At 32.9% G+C, this 22,680-nt stretch overlaps 1 protein-coding gene across 1 annotated transcript in view; it reads right to left on the bottom strand.

The window, feature by feature from the left end:
• The window catches only part of LOC114326047 (cell adhesion molecule DSCAML1), a 1,142,530-nt gene that overhangs the window by 135,477 nt on the left and 984,373 nt on the right, over positions 1–22,680 (bottom strand). The window contains exon 10 of the mRNA XM_050655145.1: positions 17,520–17,822. Coding sequence (XP_050511102.1) covers positions 17,520–17,822 — 303 coding nt within the window. The remainder of the gene's footprint in view (positions 1–17,519; positions 17,823–22,680) is intronic.

Raw genomic sequence — 22,680 nt, 5'->3', positions numbered from 1 at the left:
CTACCGACTACAGGGTGTTTTATCGATTTTGCCCATTTTTTCCTAAGCCATAACTTTAGAACCACCCCGTATATTTTTTTGATATTTGGTACACACATGTCTCATTCAAAACCCAAACGACCGACATACTAACCATAAGAAAAGTCCAGGTCCGGATTAACAAAAAATTATAAAGTAATTGTGACTTTAAAACAACACCCTGTATATTAAAATTTTGAAAATTTGTTTGCATATGTGAAAAGAGCACAAAAAAGTAAGTTTAATGGTTCGCTTCAATTTTTCGGCCAGACAATTTTATGACTTTAATTTTGAAATTATATCAAATTTTTTAAGAACTCTTGACATTAAAAAGCAGATATTATTAACTTTTAGTTATAAATTATTAAAGTTAATGATTAAATACTTATTTTAAAAATAATCAATACTTATTTACCACATTGGAATGACCCAATTACTAATGACAAGAAAAATCCAGGTCCGGATTAACAAAAAAATATAAAGTAATTGTGACATTGAATCAACACCCTGTATATTGAAATTTCGAAAATTTTTCTGCTCATTTTAAAAGAGCATAAAAAACTGTGATTAAAGGTTCATTTTAATTTTTTGCGCAGATGATTTAATTACATCAGTTTTGAAATTATATTGTAATTTTAAAGAACTCTGAGATTAAAAACCAGGTATTATTAATTTTTAATAATTTAATATTAATAAATCAATACTTATTTTAAAAATACTTAATACTTATTTATTACGCTGGCTTCATGGATTCTCTGGATTTGCAGCTGTATGCACATCATTAAAAATTAGAATTGCGAGAATTGGGATATTTTAATTATTTAGTAAATTATTTTTATTTAAAAAAACAGCTATATCTAATAAAAAAAAATCTTTTAAACAATTCAACAATTTAACTTAAATTAAAAATATTTGAACTATAAGAGTTGCTCAAAATGTCTGCCATTTTGTTCGATGCATTTCCTTGCTCGGTTTAAAAGATTTCAAATCGATTTTCTAATAATTACATTGAGATTGTTCTTAATTTTTCTGGCAGCTTCTTGTCACCTTGACAGAATTAATCAGTATGATTTCAAAATTGTCGTAATTAAATTATCTGCGCAAAAATTTGACATGCACCTTTTAACGCACTTTTTTTATACTCTTTTAAAATACGCAAACAAATTTTCAAAATTTTAATATACAGGGTGTTGTTTCAAGGGCACAATTACTTTATACTTTTGGTTAATCCGAACCTGGATTTTTTTTTGTGATTACTAATTGGGTCATTCCAATGTGGTAAATAAGTATCAATTATTTTTAAAACGAGTATTTATTAATTTTTTTTAATAATTTATAACTAAAAGTTAATAATATCTGCTTTTTAATGTCAGAGTTCTTAAAAAATTCAATATAATTTCAAAATTAAAATCAAAAAATTGTCTCGCCGAAAAATTGAAGCAAACCATTTAACTTATTTTTTTGTGCTCTTTTCAAATATGCAAACAGATTTTCAAAATTTGAATATACAGGGTGTTGTTTTAAGGTCACAATTACTTTATAATTTTTTGTTAATCCGGACCTGGATTTTTCTTATGGTTAGTATGCCGGTCGTTTGAGTTTGGAATGAGACATATGTATACCAAATATCAAAAAATATACAGGGTGGTTCTAAAGTTATGGCTTAGGAAAGAAATGGACAAAATCGATAAAACACCCTCTAACTCGGTCCTAAAAGTCAGTATCGCAAAAAATGTAGTATATCTAGAACCGGCTTAATGACCTCTACTTACCATTCAAGTATTTCCGTTTCCCAATGAAACACCCTGTATAAGTAAAGATTATTCTAAAATTAAATCTGTAGCTTCTATATTTTTTTAGTTATATCGCTCGAGTCACCCTTCTCACAAACATTGGCGCGCTGTATTGCAGCGTCGGTGAGGCGCGCGTTTGAGTTAATTGAATATAACTTTTTAACTACTTGATCTAATTCACTTTCACAAATTGGAAATTAAAGAAGAACATTAAGGCTATCTTATAGTTATACTACAAAGGAAAAAGTATTTGCATAAGTACAGTGTAGGTGGAAAGTGGGACTTACATGAAATTTTTTTAAAATTATTTAAAAATGTGTTACTGTTGGAATACTTCCAAGAGATATTTTCTTTTTCTGTTACATTACACGTTACTCGTTATAAATTATCGTCACGTTATTAAAACACGCAACTTTACACGTTACTATGTTAATATTATTGAAAAAACAATCTGAAAATTCTCAAAAATTAACTTCACAAAAACCATCAAAAAATTACTCTCGATAAAAAATTAGTTATTTAGCGCTTGTTCAAGATTTAAAGAATATAAATATTGGTGTATTAATTCCAGACAGATATTCCAACTTACTGAACCAGAAATCGAAGGAAAAATTGTATGTATGATTAAATTTATACTTGTGTAATAAAGATTGAAAAGACTCCCGTTACTTTGAACTAAATACAACCTCAGAGTAAGGAAGACGGTATTTAAGTATCCGATTCTTTTACAGTTACTAATACAATTTTACCTATAAAAACCTGAAAATTACACAAATTACTTTTTAAACATCGTACTAAATAATGTTTCATTAAACAAATATAAAAAATTTGATTCAAATGAAAGGACGTTTCAAAAATTTTTTGAAAACTTCGTAGTTTTACAGAATTAGTACCACTTTAAGAGGATATTACTGAAGTTTAAATTGATATATTACAATTTTATAGGGATTTTTAAGGTTAAGATGTGGTGTTTATAATTCACTAAATTATTTTACTTTGAAAACGAAATAAACAATTTCTTTTTGAGAAAATTAAGAAAGGTAAAAAAAATGTGAGATAAAAACCGAAAAATGTTTAAACAAAGTTATCAAAATTTTTTCTGTACAATTTACCTGTAATACATTTAATAACACGCTTAAAAAATAATAAATGTTAAAAATAACTTTTTTCGAACTCTAATACAGTATGTCTGCGTTTCCATAGGATCCTATGCGGAACTTTTTTATTATCACTTTTATATGAGGTATCTATTTCAAAATATTTGAATTTTGCTTAAGAGTAAGGTACCTTTATATTTCACAATATCGAAAATTGTTATTATAAAAGGTTGTTCGGAATTAAAAAATATGTTTCAATGTGCAATTACATTACTGCTTAGGTGGATTACGTCTAATTAAAATATTTTGAACTATAAAAGTACTTTAATCTTGAGCGTAGTTCATATTTTTTGACATACCTCGTATAAATTAAATAAAATTTGATATATCATGATTGAATCTTAGATTTTAGACCATACAAAGCTATTTTTTAAATACCTTTTTTCACAAAGATAATAATAAAATAGTTATCATAATTGTAATAAAATGATGTTGGGTATTCATAATTTGATAAATTTGCTTTTTTATTAAGAAGGATGTAATTGCACAAAACAACGTAGTTTGTAATTCCAAACAGCTTTTCATAATAACAATTTTTGATATTGTGAAATATAAAAGTACTTTACTCTTGAGCGACATTACCACTAATTTGTAAATAAATGGAGAACAGGGGTATGATACGACATGAAGGTCGCCAACTAAATTTTTTATCAACATGGTTCTCCAATCTAAGAAATTTTAAGAAAGACTCCCTTAATTTATTGCGTTTTAAAAAATTATAAAAAAAATTAAAATTAAAACAAATATTACGTCTGTAGTGTTTGTCAAAGGTTGATATGTGCGTTTAACCAAATTTTTCAGGAGAGCATCTTGAAAGTTTGAGTCATGTTTTGCCAACTCAAAAACGAAAAGTAATCAACATAAGAAATTAAGTAGCATATTAAGTTTAGTCCTACCTAATAAGTAAATAGCGGAAATATCATTATATTGTCACTCTCATTTTTACCTTTATTATAGATATACCAAATTCTATAAACTTGAAGAAATGTTACTAAATAATCGGTCGCACCCAAAATCCCGACAGCCAAAATCCCGACAGCCAAAATCTCGACGGCCAAAATCTCGACACGCCAGAATCCCGACACGCCAGAATTCCGACAGGCCAAAATCTCGACAAAACATATGTATTTGATTTACACACAACGCAAAAGTCTAGGGATATTTTTATAAATAGACGTATTTTATTTATCCGTAATCAACTTAAAAAAAGTAACAAAAAATTTGTAGTTTAAATTGTTGTTTAATATGTCAAAAACCATAAATTGCAAAAAAAATAGAAAATTGGAACAAAAAAAATATATTGCAAATCACCCATGTGTCACATAACACCATAAAATATCAAAAATACGAAATATAAACTTAAAATAAAGTATGGCCACCACGTTGGTTTATCACAGCTCTACATCTACTGTTCATGCACCAAATCACACTGTTAATGTCTGCTTGAGGTAGTTGTGTCCACTGTTCCCTTAGAAGCTCTTTTAATTGAAACTCATTGTAGATATTGCCCATATGTGGAGTATTTCTTCGTTGGAGCATGTCCAATACATGCTCAATGGGATTTAAGTCCGGTGATTGTGTTGGCCACGGCAATACATCAATACCCTCGTTATCAAACCAGTTTGTTACAATGTGCGCAACATGTGGTCGATCGTTATCATACATAAAGTAAAAATTTTCTCCAACAGCAGCAGCAAACGGGCGCACAACAGGTTCAAGAATAGTGTCCAAATATTGCTGACTTCTAAGAAAGCCACGTGGGAAAATGAGGTAAGTTCTTCCGTCAATCATAATTACGCGTCATATCATTATTATACCGCCTCTGTATGCATACACTTCTTGAAAATGTCGTAATTGTTCTCTATTTCCGGGTCGTCTCCAAACTCTTGTTCGACGAGAATCTATATGAAATCCAAACCTAGACTCGTCACTAAATATAGATGTGGCCCAGTCATTGTCAGTCCAATTCTGAAACTCTTGACACCAGGTTAATCTTGCAGCGGCATTGCCTCTAGATAGAGGTGGACATCTCAGTGGTCGCCGACTACGAAGATTGGCTTCATGGAGACGATTTCTCACAGTACTGCGGCTAATTGTTACACTATGTGCAAGCTGTAATTCATTAACCAGCTCGGGTGCTGTGATTGTTGGCTGCCTTCTGACATTTAAAATTAAATATCGGTCTTGAGCGACGGTTGTAGAGCGACCACGTCCTGGATGTTGCTCGGCTGGAATCCTAGTGTCCCTAAACCGACGCCACAAACGACTTACGACGCTTTGGGAGACACCTAGGTGGTCAGCAACTTGAGTTTGTCGCATACCAGCTTGAAGGAGGCCCACGGCTCTATTTATCTCGTCCAACGTTAAAAAATGTTGTCGTTGCATGGTAAAAAGACAATATCTTTAACTCACCTATTAAGCAAGAATGGCATAAATTTACTAAAATTAAAAATAAACAAAACATATAAATGTCGATTTTTTTTGTCCCTTATAAAAAACATTCTAAAATACGTATTGCTATCAGTTTTACAATTTTTTTTGATAAGAAGTGAGTGTCTGTATCAACAATTATAGTACAAGCAAATTTATATGGTCATGAAATATCTGTCATTGGTATTGTCAAATTATTAAAATATCCTTAGACTTATGCGTTGTGTGTATATGAAATTAACCATAAGTAATAAATACTAGTACTATTCATTTTTCTTAAGACAAGAACTTAATGTACAATAATTAATATCGGTTGTTTATTAATGTCACTGCGGAATTTTTTTGCATACAAGGTTAATAAGTTTCAAGATCCATTAACGTAGGTATTTTTAACCGCCAAACATATATTACATATAATTTGGTATTAACTATTTTGAAAAGTTAATGACCCAATATAATAAGTAAAACTGAGTAACGTTATCCATAAATATGGATTACTTAATTAGTTATAATTTATTTCCAAGTAGATGATAAATATTAGTTAAACATAAATAAATTTCATGATTGAAATAATACTGTAACTGTAACATAACAAAAATATATAGAGACTATGTATTACGCTTTTGTAAATCTGGCTGGATTTTTCATTTGTCGGGATTTTGGCGTGTCGGGATTCTGGCGTGTTGGGATTTTGGCGTGTTGGGATTTTGGCGTGTTGGGATTTTGGCGTGTCGGGATTTTGACTATCGGGATTTTGGGGTAGACCCCTAAATAACTTACTAAGTATATAATCGGACATATCAAAAAATCGGAGTTGTCAAGTTTTGCCATACCAGTTCAGAATGTAATAACCGATTCTTAAATTGCTTATTGCTTGCAATAATTACAAATAATTATATCTCCACAGGAATTTTTAGCAGTGTATAATATATACAGTGTAAAATAACTATTCCTCTTTTCTTTAAATACATGACCAAATGCAATTTCGTTTTAATCCCCCCTTCTAAGCCGCAGCAAAAAGTTTTCTTTGCCCTCTCGAGAAAAACGAATTAAAAACCAAAACCGGAGCGTCATAATTTTCACTCCTTTGCCACTTCCAACGTCATTTTTCCTTTCCCATCTCATTTATTATAATATTTTTTGGTACACTGGCCTGTTCCTTTCTGTCATCAAAATTTCCATACTTTATACCAAGTCATGTATAATTCATTCCAGTCGTCGACTTCTTTCTCGTTTTTGCCATCTTTTCATGGAAACCTTTATATCTGGACCAACAAAGAATTTCATGGAATATTAAAGTCGCCCTCTTTGATTGTGATGTCAACGATAGAATAAAAAACGGTTTATATATCGCCTCTGAGACGATGTGTGCATAAGCAAATTGGTCAACACTGTTTTTAATCTTTTTATACAGTTTTGTCGAAAGTTTTATCTAAAATCCCAATCTTTTTGTCGAAAATTATATACAGTGTGGAATCCACTTCCGGAATAAAATTATCTTTATCCTTAACACGTTGACGGACAGTGCGTCAAATATACAGGGTGTCCAGAACCTCTACCGACAAACGAAGACAGAAGATTCTTCAGATAATTTTAAGACAATTTAACCCAATTCACTTAGTCCAAAAATGCTTCCTTAGGGAGCTAGAGCTCTTTGAATGAGTTTTTCTTAAATACTTTCAGAACGCTTCTGCTTAGAAAAACAAAAATTGGTGCGCGTATTTATCTTCCAGAGATAAATCTATTACATCAATTGCGAATTTTTAGTACCGATCATAGGTGTCCGTTTTGGTTAGTGTAACGGTTATTTTATCGCTTAACTTTTTTGGCTTTAATTTTTTAGCATTTTTGACTCTGAATTATTAAATTGTGAGGTATTCTAGTACTAAAGGGTACTTTTGCTTTAAGTCGATAGGATACACCGTTTTCTAGAAAAATTGATTTGAAAATTTTTCGTTCTTTGAATTTCAAAAAAAAAAAATTTCAAAAGAAACCTATTTAGAAAGACGAAAACGGGTACATTTATTAATATTCCAAAGATGAACCGATTTCATTAATTGCGAATTTATAGTACCGGTCATAGGCGTTAGTTTTGGGTAGTTTAACAGTTATTTTATAGCATAACTTTTTTGTCTTTAATATTTAAGCATTTTTGACACTAGATTATTAAATTATGAGGTATTCGAGTACTAAAAGTTACTCTTGCTTTAAGTTAGTAAAATACATCGTTTTTTTTGAAAAATTTTTTCTTTCAAATTCCAAGAACGAAAAACTTTCCAATCCATTTTTCTAGAAAACGTTGTAACCTACCGACTTAAAGCAAGAGTACCTTTTAGTACTAGAATACCTCACAATTTAATAATCCAGTGTCAAAAATGCTTAAAAGTTAAAGACAAAAAAATTATACGATAAAATAACCGTTGCCCTACCCAAAACGGACGCCTATGACCGATACTAGAAATTCACAACTGATGGAATCGATTTATTTCTGGAAAGTAAATATGCATACCAATTTTCGTTTTTCTAAATAGAAGCGTTCTGGAGGTATTTAAGAAAAGCTAATTACATGACGCCATCTTCAAAGAGCTCTAGCTCCCTTAGGAAGCATTTTTGGACAAGGTGAATTGGGTTAAATTGTCTTAAAATTATCTGAGAAATCTCCTGTCTTCGTTAGTCGGTAGAGTTTCTTGACACCCTGTATAAGCAAGTGTTGTGACACTATTTTGTATTTTGCAAAGTAGATTAGGGAAATTGTTGAATTTTTTGAGTTGAGTTTTTTAACATTTTTTTGTAAACATAATGTGGACGACGACCATGGACATCGTGTCACATTTAGTATGCATCTGTAGATGTAATGTGACATTTTTTGTCACAACTCGTTACTTCATAAATGACGTCTATAGACGTTGTATCACATTACATCAATGGAATTTAGACGTCTATCGTCTATAGATGCTCTGTCCGTCAACGTGTTAATTTCCAAAATTGCGAAAAATGCCGAGACCCGTCAACATTTAAATACAAATGTGCGCTTTATAAACAAATTTAAATATACAGAGTGATACACGTAGATACAGTACTTTGCTCTACGGTGTTGAGTCATGGACTCTTAAACAGAGGAATATTAAAAATCTTGAAAGCTTTGAGATGTGGTGCTACCGCCGTATACTATGAATAAGTTGGGTGGATAAAATTACAAATGAAGAAGTAATACGCAGAATAAATAACGAGCTAGAAGTTCTACGGAGTATAAAAAAGAGAAAACTTGAATACTTAGGCCACCTGATGAGAGGACAAAAGTACACATTCCTACAAAATATAATGCAAGGAAAAATCCAAGGACGAAGAAATCCAGGCCGTAGAAGAATGTCCTGGATGAGAAATTTGAGAGAGTGGTTTGGCTGTACCACTAACGAATTGTTCAAAACAGCAGTAAATAAAATTAGAATCGCCCTAATGATATCCAATCTCCGATAGGAGAGGCACTCAAAGAAGAAGAAGACACGTAGATCTAACAGTCCATTATCTTAATTTTTAATGGGACACCCTGTATATTTTTATGTTTTTAAAATCTCGTTAACAATCTGACTTAATGAACCATTTTGTCCATAGAAGCCGTTCTGATCCGGTAGTACTGCAGCCACATGGCTTATTGTACATCTTCCATTCCTTTATGAAACCCATTCCAGAATTCTGGAACCCTGTACCAGCTTATACAGATCTAGTGGGTGGGTGCCATATAGATTTGGAGTCACTTCGATGTCCCCGAAAAGTGTTTGCCCCCTCCGATCCAATGCCTCACAGTCATGCAAGATATGGTTGACTGTTTCAGGTTCTCTGTTACAGAGTCTGCAGCTCTATTAGTCTCCATGAAACAGTCCCATTCTATGCAGGTGACCCTTGATTTGCGCATGCCCAGTGAGGAAACCTGTTATGACTCTGAACTGATCCTTGCTTGTTTACAGTAGTAATTTAGCCATACCAGTACATGTTCGTCCGATTGTACGTATTGCCATGTGTTTGACCGGGCACACTCTCCCAGTGTGAATTGTGTTGGCTTCGGATCCAGGCTTTTTACGTTCGCGGACGATGCTTTTTGGCACTTCCACGGCTGACTCTGGACCCAGATATTTTATAACTGATGCTCTCCTGACAAGTGCATCAGCTCTTTCATTTCCGTATATGCCCCGATGACCTGGAACCCATACCAGTGTACGCTGTTATGTTGCGCCAGTGTGTCAAGTTTTTGTCGATATTCCCACACTAGCCTAGAGTTCACCTTAGAGCCTATAAGACCTGAATGGCGGCTTGGCCATGTCGCACGCTTGGCCCGTTTGGCTGTCTGTGCATATTATGTTAACACGCTGCAAGTCGAACGCCCCCAGCGTCGTAATTTTCTTTGCCAGTTCCAACGTCATTTTTTTCCCATCTCATTTATTATAATATTTTTTGGTACACTGGCCTGTTCCTTTCTGTAATCAAAATGTCCATACTTTATACCAAGTCATGTATAATTCATTCCAGTCGTCGACTTCTTTCTCGTTTTTGCCATCTTTTTATGGAAACCTTTATATCTGGACCAACAAATAATTTCATGGAATATTAAAGTTGCCCTCTTTGATTGTGATGTCAACGATAGAATAAAAAACGGTTTATATATCGCCTCTGAGACGATGTATGCATAAAGATATTGGTCAACACTGTTTTTAATCCTTTTGTGCAGTTTTGTCGAAACTTTTATCTATAATCCCAATATTTTTGTGGAAAACTATTGAGGAAACCAGTTATTAGGCTATTGAATATGTACTTTAGAAAGGAATTACAACGCTAACGGGGTTTTATTGTTTCATATGGTCAATGGACCACTATATATATGAAAAACCGCGGAGTGCTACCATTTAAAGGGGTTCGTTTTTGAGAAAGGGGTGAATTAGCCCCTAGGCACAGGGTGCATTAGGGTGAGTTCTATGCATTTTGGGTACAAAAAAGTCTTCATAAAAATTGTTCCAGGTTAAATTTACTATCGAAATATCCCTTTTAAATTTAAAAATATTTTTTGTTACAAAAATATCTTAAAAAAGAGGAGCAATTAAAAACACGAAAATAAGCAATTTTGTTTTTTGTCCCATAACTTTTTTCTACGGGAATATAGGTACAGGCTTTACTTCAGAAAAAAATACATCCATCCTTCCTCTTTAAAACGACGTTTACCAGAAGTCTCTAGGATTTACAGTTTCCGAAATATGCACATGTAATAATATGTCTCACTAAGTTGGAAACATATGGAAAACTTTTTTATTATTAACTTTATGAAAAAGAAAAAATAATAAAATGCTCTGCATAGCCTAAAGCCTTACATGCAATCATCAGATATCAAATTTTATCAATAGTATACGAGGTATGTTAAAAAATATGAATCTCGCTCAAGAGTAAAGTACTTTTATATTTCACAATATGGAAAAATGGTATTAAGAAAAGTTATTTGAAATTAAAAATTATGTTATAATATGCAATTATATTCTTCTGATTAAAAAACATAAAAAATTTCAAAATTTTTCTCAAATTAAGGATAATATTGTATATTCTACGGATATCTTGTTTAACCCGCCATTACACGCGCTATGAGGAAATCCCTCACCATATTTGTTTATAACCAATGAAATTGTGTAAACTAATACGATAACCTTAAGCACCCAGGAATGCCTTTAGCATGGTTTATGAGAGGGTATGAAAAAGTTATAGAATATTTCAGGCGGCCAGTGTGCTGTGTGATAGTTGAAAGAAGAGACATCCCTCTTCAAGTGAGGGAATTCCTCACTGCGCGTGCAATCACAGTGAAATCACGTTTCTATTATCTCAAAGAAACTTTTAGGTTTTTATTTAATATTTAGGTAGGTTTAATTAAAATATTATTGTTTGGATTAGGTTAGGAACAGTGGCACACCGAGGGGGGGTTTGGGGGTTAAAATCCCACCCAGAGTATATAGAAATATATATAAAAGAAAGTAGGAAAATGTAACTTGTCTTTCACAAATAATACAAAAAAATTTTCGGTGCCCAAGAAAACCCCCCTCCCCCCCAGAGGAAAATTCGAGGTGCGCCACTGGTTAAGAACCCATTTTTAAATTAACTATTCTAATTGGGAAATAAGCCACAATTTAACTTGAAAAATTGATTTTATTGACGTTTCGAATTCCACCTCGGACGTCGTTATCAAAATACAAAATATTAATAGTTAATTACATAAATGCCACAAAGAAATAGCTTCAGAACAGTTTTTAATTTTAATTTGTATTTTTAGTAAAATGAATTCGCGTAAAGAACGTTAATTTCTTCAGTGGCTTGCTGAAATTGAAAATTAAGAAAACTTGCTTTTGATCTATATTATTTTTACTTTTGTTTTGTTAAATTAATAAAAAAAAATTGGTTTACGAGACTTTCTATAATATGTGAGTAGAACCCATTTTATATTTATACATGTTGACATTCATTCTTCCTCGAAATAAGTCGAATTTATGTAGGTGAGGGCGACGCTCATACGCGTGCAACCACGTCACAATTGAAGACGCGTGTAACGGCGGGTTAAAAGTAGTCCTAGAATTGTTTATAATACACCATTTTAAATTAAAGATAATAAGCTTTCTTTTTTATTGCACAATGTATACCTATATGTATCTAAATGTACAAGAAAAAAAGTTAAAATGAGAAATTTAAAAAATAATCGTAAAAAATATCAAAAATCATTAAAAGTATAAAACTTTGAAAAAGCATAACTTGCTTAAAATTTGTCGTACAACCTTACGCAATCGACAGTTTTAAAGGTAATTGACTTCTCTTTCTAGTAAATGACATATTGCATATACCTAGAAATGCGTAGAAGAAAGTTACAGAACAATGTTTGCGAAATAATGAGGAAAATAGCCCAAAAATGCTATGAGGGCGAACTTTGAAAAATCATATGTTGGGAACTGTATATCCTACTGACTTCTGCCGAACGTTATTTTAAAGAGAAAGAATGGAAGTATTTTTTCTATGAAGCAATGCCTATACCTATCTCCCCGAGGAAAAAAGTTATGGGACAAAAAACAAAATTGCTTTCTTTCGTGTTCCTTTCGCTTTTCTTTTTTAAGATATTTTTGCAACAGAAATTATTTTTGACTTTAGTAGGTAATATTTCGATAGTAAATTTAACCTGGAACAATTTTTATGTAGACGTGTTTGTACCAAAAGTGCATAGAATTCACCCTAATTCACCCTGTGCCTAGGGACTAATTCACTCTGTGCCTAGGGACTAGTTCACTCCTTTCTCAAAAACGCACCCCTTTAAGTGGTAGCACTCCGTGGTTTTTTCATAGTTAGAGGTCCATTGACCATATAATACAATAAAACCATGTTAACGTTGCGCGTTGTAGTTCCTTTTAGCTCTTTTATTTTAAACATAATCAATAATAGCCTATATGGAATAAAATTATTTTTGTTCTTAATTTACAAAATTGCGAAAAACGCCGAGACCCGTCAACATTTAAATACAAATGTACACTTTATAAAGAAATTTTAATATACAGGGTTATACACGTAGGTCTAACAGTCCATTATCTTATTTTTAATGAGGGACACCCTGTATCGTTTTAGGTTTTTAAAATCTCGTTCACAACCTGATCTCAACGAACTATAATCTCTCGCTATTCAGTTCTGACCCCCGGAAAGAGCTTAGTGTTCATCGTGATGTCGTGTATTGTTTGTCTCTAAGGCCGATGTCAGATTATGCGTTTTGACCGGATGCGTTTCCGCCGCATCCGGTGAAAACGCATAGTGTGACAGATCGGTCCGGTTGCGTTGGAAACGGATGCGTTTTGAGTCATCGGTACGCGCTTACAAACTGCACCAGACTAAACGCATAGTGTGACAGGTCGGTCCGGTTGCGTTGGAAAAGGATGCGTTTTCACCGCGTCCGGTCAAAACGCATAATGTGGCATTGGCCTAAAGATCTGTCTCTGATCAGTTCTTTTACCTCATGCATAGGTTTTGCATAAGTTAATGCGCGACTTTTAGAAGAGTTCACTCCTAAACACGGCATATAAAATCCTCTCAAACATCATTCTTAGTAGACTAACCACTTATACTAAAAATGTCCTAGGAGAATATCAAGCCGGTATGTGCCGGTATTAGGGCAAACAGATCAACAATAAATTAACTATTCACGCTGAGACAGCTTCTAAAAAATAGATGTGAGTATAATAATAGACCCATACACAATCTCTTCATAGACTTTCGACAGGCATATGATAGCGTAGAAAGAAGCCAAGTATGGAATGCCATGGCGGAGTTCTCAATACCAAGAAACTCATTCGGATGACCAAAGTCTGTATGGAGGGTAGAATATCTAAAGTACGTGTAAATAATAAACTGTCTGGTAGTTTTGAAATCAACAGTGGACTGAAACAGGGTTATGCGTTATCTCCACTACTTTTTAACCTTGTATTAGAGAAAGCCATGAGGTCGGCCGAAATAAAAACAGAACTGCTATCGGTTCAAGGTCCCAAACTATTACTAGCATACGCAGATGACATTGATCCCATTGGAGACTTCATCCTATCCATAAAAGACATTTTCAACAAGGTCGAATGAGCAAGCGAAGTAGGTCTGAGGATTAAAGAAGAGAATACGAAATATATGTGTATAAATAGAACGACACAAAGAGACAGGATAGGACTAAATGTGACGGTCAACATCTTTAATTTCGAAAGTGTGCAACGCTTTAATTATCGGAGGGCCGTTATCACAGCTAACAACGATGTTACTGAAGAAATAAAAGACAGAATCCAATCGGAAAATCGCTGTCTATTCGCACTGGATAAGCTTAAAAAATCAAAAAAATCTTACAAGAAGTTTTAAGATCAAAATCTATAAGTTCATTGTCAGGTCTGTACTAACATATGGATGCGAAACGTGGACCATTACCAAAGCAAACGAAGAGAAGGTCAGACGTTTTGAAAGAAAAAAAATACTATTATAAAATTTTATTCACTAAATGATTTCCAGAGTGTATAATTTCAAAATTATATTATTTGAATAGTTCTATGACATTCTTTTAGAGTATAAGGATATATTCGTGTTAGTAAGTTGAATACGAATGGGATGTTAAAATATTTACAAAACGTTGTGTCGTGATTAAAGAGTTTAATTCTGTAATATAACATTAGGCATGAATAGTAAAATTCTAGTTATTTAGGAAGCATTATTAGTTAAACATTATTTAGTAAACATTATTAGTAAACGTTATTAATTAAACATTATTTAGTAAACATTATTAGTAAATATTATTAGTTAAACATTATTTAGTAAACATTATTTCCTGGACAGGTGAGTGCCATCAAGCCAATCATCCGTTTAGATTTTGCCAGGTCAATTCATCATAAGAGAACCTAAAAGTAGGATTCTTATAGTTTCATTGTTCTTATACCTAGTGGTCAACTGATCTATACTTTGTTTCACGTTAAGAATAGTTAAGCTGGGTACTCACTTGAGCACAAATGTGCATGAGGCAAGCCGAGGCCGCACCGAATGCCTCGAGACGCATGAGGCTTGCCGCAGCAGTGATCCATTTATTCGTCCTGAGGCAGCGAATATGTCGAACGAACAATTGTCTGTAGCTTGTTCTAGTTTTATAATTATTTATAAATTATTAAAAACTAAAAAACCTAAACAGTAGAGACGTATATGGTCCTACCAATTTTATTTAAAAAGAAGAGGCATGAATAATATTAATATTTCGTTTTTGTTAAACGACCTGTTAGCTGATGAAACTGACAAGTTTAATAATTTCAGGAGAATGTCCCAAGAAGATTTTAATTTTATTTTTTATGGCATAAGAAACATAATAAGTAAAAAAATACAAAATTTAGAAAAGCTATTAATATTCCATATTTGTATATTTATCAATAACTTCTAAACATAACTCTTGGCTCCATTCCATTTTTATAGGTAAATTTATAAATTTGTCTTAAATTTTTAAGTGTATAACTTTCCAAAAGAATGAATATTTCAAGATAAGGAATAAAATTCAACAACATCCAAATCTTTTAGCACCGCTTTATAAATTATATAGGCTGCATTCATTGCTTGCACGGTCTGTTTACAAATGAAGAATCGAAACGCAACCGCATGTTTTAAAAATACTTCAAAAACGTCCACACTGAGGCACGAATCCGTTTGATAGACCGACAAGAGACGGATCGCTCCCAGGCGTGCGGCGAACGAATTTGAGCATATTTGCCGCGCCTCGGATGACGTCCTCACTTACTGCCTCGTACGGCCTCGGCTTGCCTCATGCGCGTTCGTGCTTAAGTGAGTACCCAGCTTTAAGGTGGGTTGACATTACTAGTGAATAACGAACGTGGCTCACGTTTACGTATTTTGCCCGTGCCATTGTTAGATATTCTATTATCTATTTTCAAACTCGAGTAGTACATTTGTATCTATTCATTGCATAAATACAAATGTACTGCTCGAGTTTAAAAATAGATAATAGAATATCTAACAATAGCACGGGCAAAATACGTAAGCGTGAGCCACGTTCGTCATTCACTAGTAATGTCAACCCGCCTTTACGCTTACGGAGATCAGTGTTCCCAAACGTCTCGCGCACGGTGCTATCGTCTGCCGATATACGATTAAGGGTTGGGCCACACATATCCGCACCGCGTCCGAGCCAGCATGGCTGGCCTCGGACGCGGTGCGGATATGTGTGGCCCAACCCTAATTCTAATCAGTTCGGCGTGGCATCGGCGCGCTTCTATCGACCATAGGAAATACATGGGGCTATCTCCGCAATATTCTATTCTTAACGTAAAACTCTCTATAGGAGGTAGTTCATTATATTGCTAATTATTTGCATAGATTAACTCTATATAATTGTAGAAGATTGTATACCAATTCTTAGTAGAGTAGCTTTAAGGGCATCGGTGCAAAATGTCGCCTGCCAAAATTTTCAATTAGTTTTAAAGGTATTCATTTTTGAAAAATTTAAACGCAGAATGAAAGATTGCATTATTACCGAGGGCCGAAAGTCCCTGAAAACTTTTATATTGTTTATTTTAATAAGTTACAGGGGTGAAAATAAAAAGAAAATTTAGTGTGACTTTTAATTTTAAATATCTTATTCAAAAGAAACTTTTTGGTTATTCTAAGGGACTTTCGGCCCTCGGTAATAATGCAATCTTTCATTCTGCGTTTAAATTTTTCAAAAATACTTCAGTTTTTTCAGGATTCGAAAAAAAATGAATATATTTAAAACACATTAAACATTTTGACAGGCGGTATTTTGCGCCTGTGCCCTTAATATTTTCCAGTCAGATATTAAATTTTCCCATGTTTGTTCATGGATGCAATATTTTTGTTACAACTTCTCATTTGAGTAAAATAAACGAGCTGTCATAAGAATAAATCTTTGTTGTCGTTAGTTATGCACTAACTAATGCTTTTGACCACAATAAATCTGTCTTCTTCTTCTTTAAGTACTGTGCCCAAATTTTAGGCGTGGGTAGCTTCCATGACAATTTGCCGATCTCGTTTTCGATCTTGCGCGGCATGTAATAGTTGATCTGCTGATAAGCCAGTCCATGGTCCAAGGTTTTGGAGCCATGAATATGTCTTTCTACCAATTCTTTTTTTTTCCGTCGATCTTTCCGTTGAGTATTAAATGCAGCATCCTGTATCTGCTACCTCTCATTATATGCCCGAGACATTCAAATATTCTCTTTTTAATCATCTTGATTGAGTCACCTTTACCTTAACCTACTCTGTTTAAGACTTCTCTGTTTGAAATGAGTTGACCCCAAGATATTCTGAGCATTCTACGATATGATCACATCTCGAAGGCTTCTAATTTGTTATCATGTTAACCTTCATGATTCAGGCTTTACATCAGAATACACATAACATTTTAGGAACTTGATTATTATAAATTCAGCTGAGAATTACTCGGAATAGATGTTTCATAAATGCTTTTCTTGCAATTTCTATACATACGAGTTTCAATTTCTTTATCCGGAATTAGTGTCTCGTTTATCCAACATCCTAGGTATTTAAAATAAATATATACCATGATGTATTTACTTACCTTGCAATTTGGCAACGCCTTTGAACGTGACTGGGTCGATGATGGTTGGATCGCTCCTGCCTTTTGCGTTTTCCGCATATAGGATAATTCTATAGCTGGCTCCCGCATCTAGACCATTTGCGCTGAATACAGGAGGGGTTCTGTAAGTAGTCAGGTTAAGTCTCGGCCTAAGACTAGGAAGCTCTAGGACTTCCATAAGAAAACTCTGCGGAAGACCTCCGTCAAAACCCTCCATGCAGTCGACTTGCAGCGAGTTTGAGGTTTGATTTATTAATGTACAATTTTGAAGTTGAGATGGACGACCTGCAACAAAGATAAACATTAGTAAAGCCATAATATGCTTTGCGATATATTGTAGGGAATCAATTTTTCTTTCAACGAATATATGAAATATCACTATCTGATTGTCAATTAATGTATTGTTTGATATGATCATGAATAAAATAATAAAAACGTAGAACTAAATAAGGATACCAAATGGGAGGAAATAACTGAACAGAATCTGCTTAACAGACGACGCAATACTCCTAGTCTCTTAATGTGAAGATGATTTACAACGTATGCTCACCGATTTGATATAACAGCCAGAAAATTTAACACGTTAATTTCCCCAAAAAAGACAAGATACATATTATTTATATGCAAATAACTATGTCCTAACTAGTGCGGAAGGTGATACTTTCACGCACGAGACTGCCATTAACCCGAACGACGCGATAGCGGAGTTCGGGCAAGCAGTCGAGTGCGGGGAAGACACTTTCCGCATGAGTTAGGAACAATATTTTTTCTAAGGCCGTACGTTTGGAAAAAAGCCACAAAAAATAGAGTTATATAACTATTTCCTAACTAGTGTGGAAAGTGATACAGTCGAGTGCCGGGAAGACACTTTCCGCATGAGTTAGGAACAATATTTTTTTTAGGGCCGTACGTTTGGAAAACGCCACAAAAAATAGAGTTATATCAATTTTTATGTAGAAGTGAAAATACACAAATGAATTCTTTGACAAGGTTGTCAAAACCAATCTTTCAATATAATGGGTTACCACGACGACGATATTGGTTTCCACGACGACGATTCAAAACCATTGTAATTAGGTTTGTTCTAGCAAACAGTCAAACTAGTCAGAAACCGTCAGCAAACAGTTGGTCAGTGAGAGAACTTAATACAGTCACTGTACAGTACTGATCTGATTTTAAAATATTATGTCAAAATAATTTTATTTCATCGAATTATCAGTAGTAATTGCACAAGAGCTCTGAAATTCTATATTAATTTCAGAGGTCGAGTGCAATTTGTTGCGATTATTTCATGAATAAAACTGTTCAAAACCAAAATTTTATTGTAATTTATTTATGTAAGTACCATTAAACACACAGTTTTTATAAATATTTGACGATTGAAGTCATCACTTTTATAATTTTTAAAACATTAATTGTCATTAATGTCACTGAATGTATTTTTTCGTAGCAACGAAGGGCATCTGACGTAATATACTTAACGACGGGAGATTATCAAAAATTATCGATTTAATTCAGATTTCTGTAGCTTTCTATTGGCCAGAATCTCCTATGAATGAAATAATCGCGCTAATTTCATTAAAATATGAACACAATAAGATAAATTTGAAATAAATCAGTAAATAATATCTAAATATTAGTTTATTGCATGTATTAAAATATATTATAATGCCATATTACAAGGTATTTTACCTTCCCGCACGCCGTGCGGAAAAATTTACTTTCACGCACGCCGTGTGGGAAAGTGCAACTTTCGGAAACGAAATGCGTGCGTGAAAGTGGCTCTTTTAGCACGGCCGTAGAAAAATATATATTGATTTTTTTAACCGTAACTTTTTTATTTTTTATCTTAGAACGTTTGGTTGACAATAATGTTGTAGGTTTTTATTAGATCTATAAGCCTATTAATATTAAATCTTTTTAAAATCCTCAGTCACAAAAAGACGTGACTTTGAAAGGGTTGGTAAAGGTGCTTTTTGAATGTTTTTTACAAGTTTTAATTGTCAATAGTTCACTCAATTTTCGCCGTAAAAAAATTTTTTGCAATTTGTGTTCTTGCGAATTAAATAAGCTACAATTTCATATTTAAACATTTTCTCGTATCTCTGATACTAATCTTGCTGTTTTGAAGAAAAAGCCATTTTTTTCTAAACTACAAAAATTTGATATTAGATTTTAACTCCATTTTTTTAAAAACTAATCATTCCAAGCCAGTCAAACTTCTAGAACCTATTAATAATACATAAATAAAAAAGACCAAAGAAGGTTAATGATTCATTTTTATTAGGGTGGTGATTAGGGGGTTGCATGTGGTTATTTTTCGCTGAAAAAAATAGGGACTGACATTCTTTTCATTATAAGTCACTTAATTTTTGAGCTAGAGACTTGTTTTATTTCTGAAGATAGATATTTTTAAGTACTTTAAATTAGTTTTAACAAGTTGTCCTCGAAAAATGCATAGTTTTCGCGTCTTTTGATTTTGAAACTACAATATTTAGCATTTGACGAAGAACAGCCAACATATAATAAAGTATAGCTCGATTACTATTGGTCTTAAAGAAAATGTAAACACACGGTTTTGTTTATTTTTTCAAAAGGTACATTTTTGTTAAACAAAGTTGTTTTGATAAAACGAAAACTTTTGGAGTTATTCGCAGAAAACGTATTAAAAACCTTTATTTTTTCGATATAAAACTAACACTTTCGATATCGAATATATCGAAAACTATCAATTCTATAAAAAAAATGCGTTTTTTGCTTAAAATGAACGTTTTTACCAACTTTTGCGGTCAAAATATAATAAAAAATTTCCACCCCCAAGATGGGGTTGCAACCACCCCCTTGGTAAAAGCTATTCGGCATCATATAGATTTTGATCCTTGGACTATCCACTACTTATTCTCAAATTTTTAAGCAAATCGATTCATAATCAAGTATATTCAAATGGGAAATAAGCCACAATTTTACCTAAAAATGATTTTATTAACTTACGTATTTTTTATGGGAAATAAGCCACAATTTTACTAAAATATTGGCGATTACGCAACTCATAAATATTGGCGATATCATTTTAAAGTCTTCTACTTTAAAATGTATAATATACGTCTGAATTGCCAATATAAATGAGTCAGATTAAATAAATTATTAGAAGAATTTTTTTACTTAGCAACAATATGTTTGTTTTATTTTAATAGTATTTTGTATTTTGACAACGAAACCCGATTTGGGCTTCGAAACGTTAATAAATTCATTTTTTAGCAAAATTGTGGCTTATTTCCCATAAAAAATACGTAATTATAAAAATGCCACAAGGAAATAGCTTCAGATTTTATTAACGTTTCGACGCCCAATTATTTTGTATTTTGACAACGACACCCGACTTGGGCGTCGAAACGTTAATAGAATCATTTTTAGGTAAAATTGTGGCTTATTTTCCATTTGAATATACTTGATTATAAAAAAATGCCACAAGAAAATCGATTCATTCTGTAAAAATTGCGAGGTTTTGTCCTATTTAAAACTTCATTACTTGGACTAAGATTATCTTTAAAATTAATAAGAGTAATTTTTAAATGAACACATTCATTTATACCCAATAAACACATTAGGATTAAAGAACGTAACTACTTTAAAATACAAACAGCCAGTAGACTATATCCGAAAAAAAAACATAATATAAAAGAATATACTGGTAGAATTCAACAAACGTTATTTACCATTCAACACATATTCGTGCTTGATATTCAAGCCACGTTCCTGCGGAAGCCTTTACCCAAACGAAGATTTGTGCTTTGATTTGGAAAAAATTGGATTGTGTTCTACACATTTAATTGTGATCGATTACTTCATTTATTCAAAGCCGGCGCTTTCTCTGACAAACCCCTGCATACTAAAGACCCAACAAACAAAAGTATTAAAGGGGGCTCGATGATCCCTCGATGTTGTTCAAAAAGCAAAAAATTTAATATCTAATTTTGCAGAAATCACTACGGATAGGGTAATTTAGCAGAGAGCGTTCGATTGAAATCGTTTATTTTTCATTCGGGTTTGTGACTAAAATTTTAATCTTTTCAGAAAATATATTTCAATAAAATATGTAGTGCTTTATATTTGCATTCTAATCTTCACTGCAAAGTATTACTGGTATTGAAATCACAGTGACGCACATCGTATTTATTTTATACTAAATTTTTTTCAAAAATAACATTACAGAAATCTTTTTCTGTAGTATATACAGAGTGATTGGATTAAGAGAAAACAACTAATGATTGCCCTGGAAAAATTAAAAATCCCACATAAACTCAGAAAATTAATAAATATGACAATGAGAACTACCAAAATTAGCATAAAGACGCAAAGAGGCGAGACAGATGAATTCATTATAAATAAAGGAGTGAAACAAGGGGATGCCTTATCCACGACACTGTTTAATCTAGCTTTAGAATATGTACTACGAAATATAAACAAAGGAAACCTAAGAACAAGAGGTGGACAAATAATTGCATATGCAGACGACATTGTTATTATTGCAAAAAATAGAAACATAATGAAAGAAATGCTAGAAGAAATAAAAGAGAAAGGGGAGACAATGGGACTCACATTAAATGAAGAAAAGACGAAAATATTAAGACTAGGGAAACCAGCAATAAAAGGAAAAACCAAAATAGGAAATTCAGAGTTTGAAGATGTAGAACATTTCAAATACCTAGGAGTGACAATAAGCAAAACGGGTGAAAGAATACCAGAAATAAAAGAAAAAATATTGGCAGCGAATAAAGCTTATTTTGCAAATAAAACACTACTTAAAAGCAAAATACTGTCTATTAAAATCAAGATGAGAATGTATAACACCATAATTAGACCAATATTATTATACGCAGCAGAAACAATGACGATGACTAAAAAAGATGAAGAAAACTTAAGAATAGTGGAGAGAAAGATCATGAGAACCATACTGGGACCAATCAGAACAGAGCAAAATGAATATCGAAGCCGAACAAATGCAGAGATTAAGAAAGTACTAAAAGAAGATATCGTGACCAAAATAAAGCAATGCAGAGTTAGATGGTTAGGTCACATCTGGCGGGCAGGAGATGAAGCAGTGACATATGCTATGATAGAATGGAATCCAGGAGGAAGAAAG

The sequence above is a fragment of the Diabrotica virgifera genome, chromosome 6 (genome assembly GCF_917563875.1).
Source record: "Diabrotica virgifera virgifera chromosome 6, PGI_DIABVI_V3a".
Taxonomy (NCBI): Eukaryota; Metazoa; Arthropoda; class Insecta; order Coleoptera; family Chrysomelidae; genus Diabrotica; species Diabrotica virgifera.
The sequence above is the reverse complement of the archived record's forward strand: the minus strand, read 5'-3'. Positions and strand labels throughout refer to the sequence as shown.